General features: G+C 58.3%; 1 protein-coding gene across 1 annotated transcript in view; it reads right to left on the reverse strand.

The window, feature by feature from the left end:
* Positions 1–58: 58 nt before the first annotated feature.
* Positions 59–2,230, reverse strand: part of LRRC3C (leucine rich repeat containing 3C) — a 2,507-nt gene continuing 335 nt past the window's right edge. Inside the window, exon 2 of the mRNA XM_006924689.2 lies at positions 59–860. Within this exon, the coding sequence (XP_006924751.1) occupies positions 59–860 (802 nt within the window). The remainder of the gene's footprint in view (positions 861–2,230) is intronic.

Consider the following 2,230-nt stretch of genomic DNA (forward strand, 5'->3'; position numbering starts at 1 on the left):
AAAGAGTAAGACAGGGGAGGCGTGTGGGGTGCGGGGCCAGAGGACGGGGCCCTGGTCGTCAGACCACTGTGCTGAGGGTGGAGGAGTCCTCCGAGCGCGCAGGCAGCGCGGGAGCCGGCTTGAGGGGGCGCCGGGTCTCATCCCGATTCTGCCACACATAGTGGACCAAATAAGCCACCACCAGTGCCAGCCAGCCCCCCATGGTGACCAGGAGGGCCACATCAGTGCTCCGCTGGGCCCCGCCCCGCCCCGTCCCACACAGCTCTTCCTGTCCTGCCAGTGTCAGGAACTCCTGCCCCACGAGGTCTGGTCGGGCTCCCGGGCCACACACGATGCCTGTTCCAGTGCCTGGTGCCAGCCTCACCCGGCTCAGCACCTCCTGGAGAGCACAGTCGCAGCGCCATGGGTTGGCAGACAGGTTCACTTGGATCTGCAGCCCCAAGAAGGCCTCTACCGGCAAGGAGGCCAGCTGGTTGGCAGAGAGGTCAAGGTGGCGCAGCGTATCCGCGAGGCCCTGGAAAGCAGCCCCTGAGAGGTGGGCTAGGACATTATGGGATAGATCCAGCTCCTCCAGAACAGGCAGGTGCTGGAAGGCACCAGCTGGCACTGATGCCAGCTGGTTGGCATCCAGGTAGAGCTTTCGGGTGTCGTTGGGGATTCCAGTGGGCACAGCACTCAGGCCTGCCTGACTGCAGCGGAAGGTCCTCTCACCGGCTTCCTCCGCCATGTAGCAGCCCTGGGGAGGGACCTGGGGGCTGGGCATGATACCCCCTGTGCCCATCACCAGCAGGAGGGACAGGAGGTGACCAACTGACGGGAGCATGGCCACAGATTGGCATAGTCCTGGAGCAGAGTAGGATCTGGGGAAGAAAAAGCCCCATAAAGAAAGGAAGAATGAGTCAAGAGAATTCCTTTCCCCACTGCCAGCTCTCGCTTTCTGAGAAGCCCCTGTGAAGTCCCTTTGGGGTGGAGCCCCTCCTTTGGGTGCTTTCCCAGGCTTGAGTGACTTTTTTTGCTTCCTCTTTAGGGTCTAGGGATCCTCATTTGGGTCCTTTGGGTAAAAGATCACCTGGCCCTGAGACTCTTCTAGAGTCTCTTTGATTCTGGAGCTAATCTGTGAAGTTTCTTGGTCCAAAGCCCTATTGTTCATTCTGAGTCTAGGGGCTTCTAAGTTTCTGCTTCCACCCATGTATTGATTTCCCTCATTGGAATAAATTCTTTTTCCACCAGCCTACCTGGGTGGCTGCCAGGTGGGTCAGGTAGGCACCAGAGGGCCTGTTGGCACTAGTGTGAAGGAGACAAAGAGGACAAATCAGCGATAGGACTTCAGGGCATCCAGCTAGGCTAACTGACTAAGGCCCCACTGCTGTGCCAGCCATCCGTTTTCCCGGAGAATCCGTCCCTCTGCCTGCCCCAGCCTGGTCTTCTTCACTCACTGCTTCCTCCCTTATCCTCTCCTTCCTCCTCCCAGCCTCTCACCCCTGTTGGTGGAGAGCCTTCTCCTGGGCTGCCCTCTTCCCAGAAGTAGCCTCCCTGCTGCTCCGCTCTGGAGACCGGCTCTGTCCTCCAGAGAAGTCCTGCTTGCTTGTAGCTGCTGGAAGTTGGGGGCTGCAGCCTAAGAGTGTTGGGTTTCCTCGCATGTGACTCTGGGCCCCAGGTGTCAGATACCTGAGCCATGGCCTGGCCAGATGATAGAAGAGAGAGGGCAGATCCTGGACTCTGATGAACTCTGCCTGGGGAGACCAGGCCCCAATTCTATTTCCTGCCTCAGGCTCCCCTCCCGAGGCTTTGCTGTTGCCATCTCCCATTCCTTCGCTCCCAGCTGGGGTGGAGACTCTTCCTCCCAGAACCTCTGTCCCTGGCCCAGAGCCTGGCTGAGCAGAAAGATCACTGCTTGGCAGGCCTGTGGGACAGAACTGGGTGGGCCCTATCTCACATCCATTGCCTCCAGCAACCCAGCTTCCTCTCCCCTGACTCCTCCGCCCATTCTCCTTCTCTGCCCTCTACCATGTCCTGTGGCATGTTTTTCTACGGTGAGCAAACTTGCCTCAGCCTTTTCCTTGAAAACTTGTCTCTTTCTGGAGAAGTTAATCTCCTGGCTCCTCATGGGGTGCCCAGCCCTCTTGCTTGGCAGGGAGCACTATCATTCAATTTTAGTTTGTTCTCTGCATTGTTGGTAGATGGCCCCTCTAGGAGCTGAAAGGGCTTCTTCAAGGTGCCTGAAGTCTGA

Source organism: Pteropus alecto, unplaced genomic scaffold, assembly GCF_000325575.1.
Source record: "Pteropus alecto unplaced genomic scaffold, ASM32557v1 scaffold98, whole genome shotgun sequence".
In the NCBI taxonomy this organism is placed as follows: domain Eukaryota; kingdom Metazoa; phylum Chordata; class Mammalia; order Chiroptera; family Pteropodidae; genus Pteropus; species Pteropus alecto.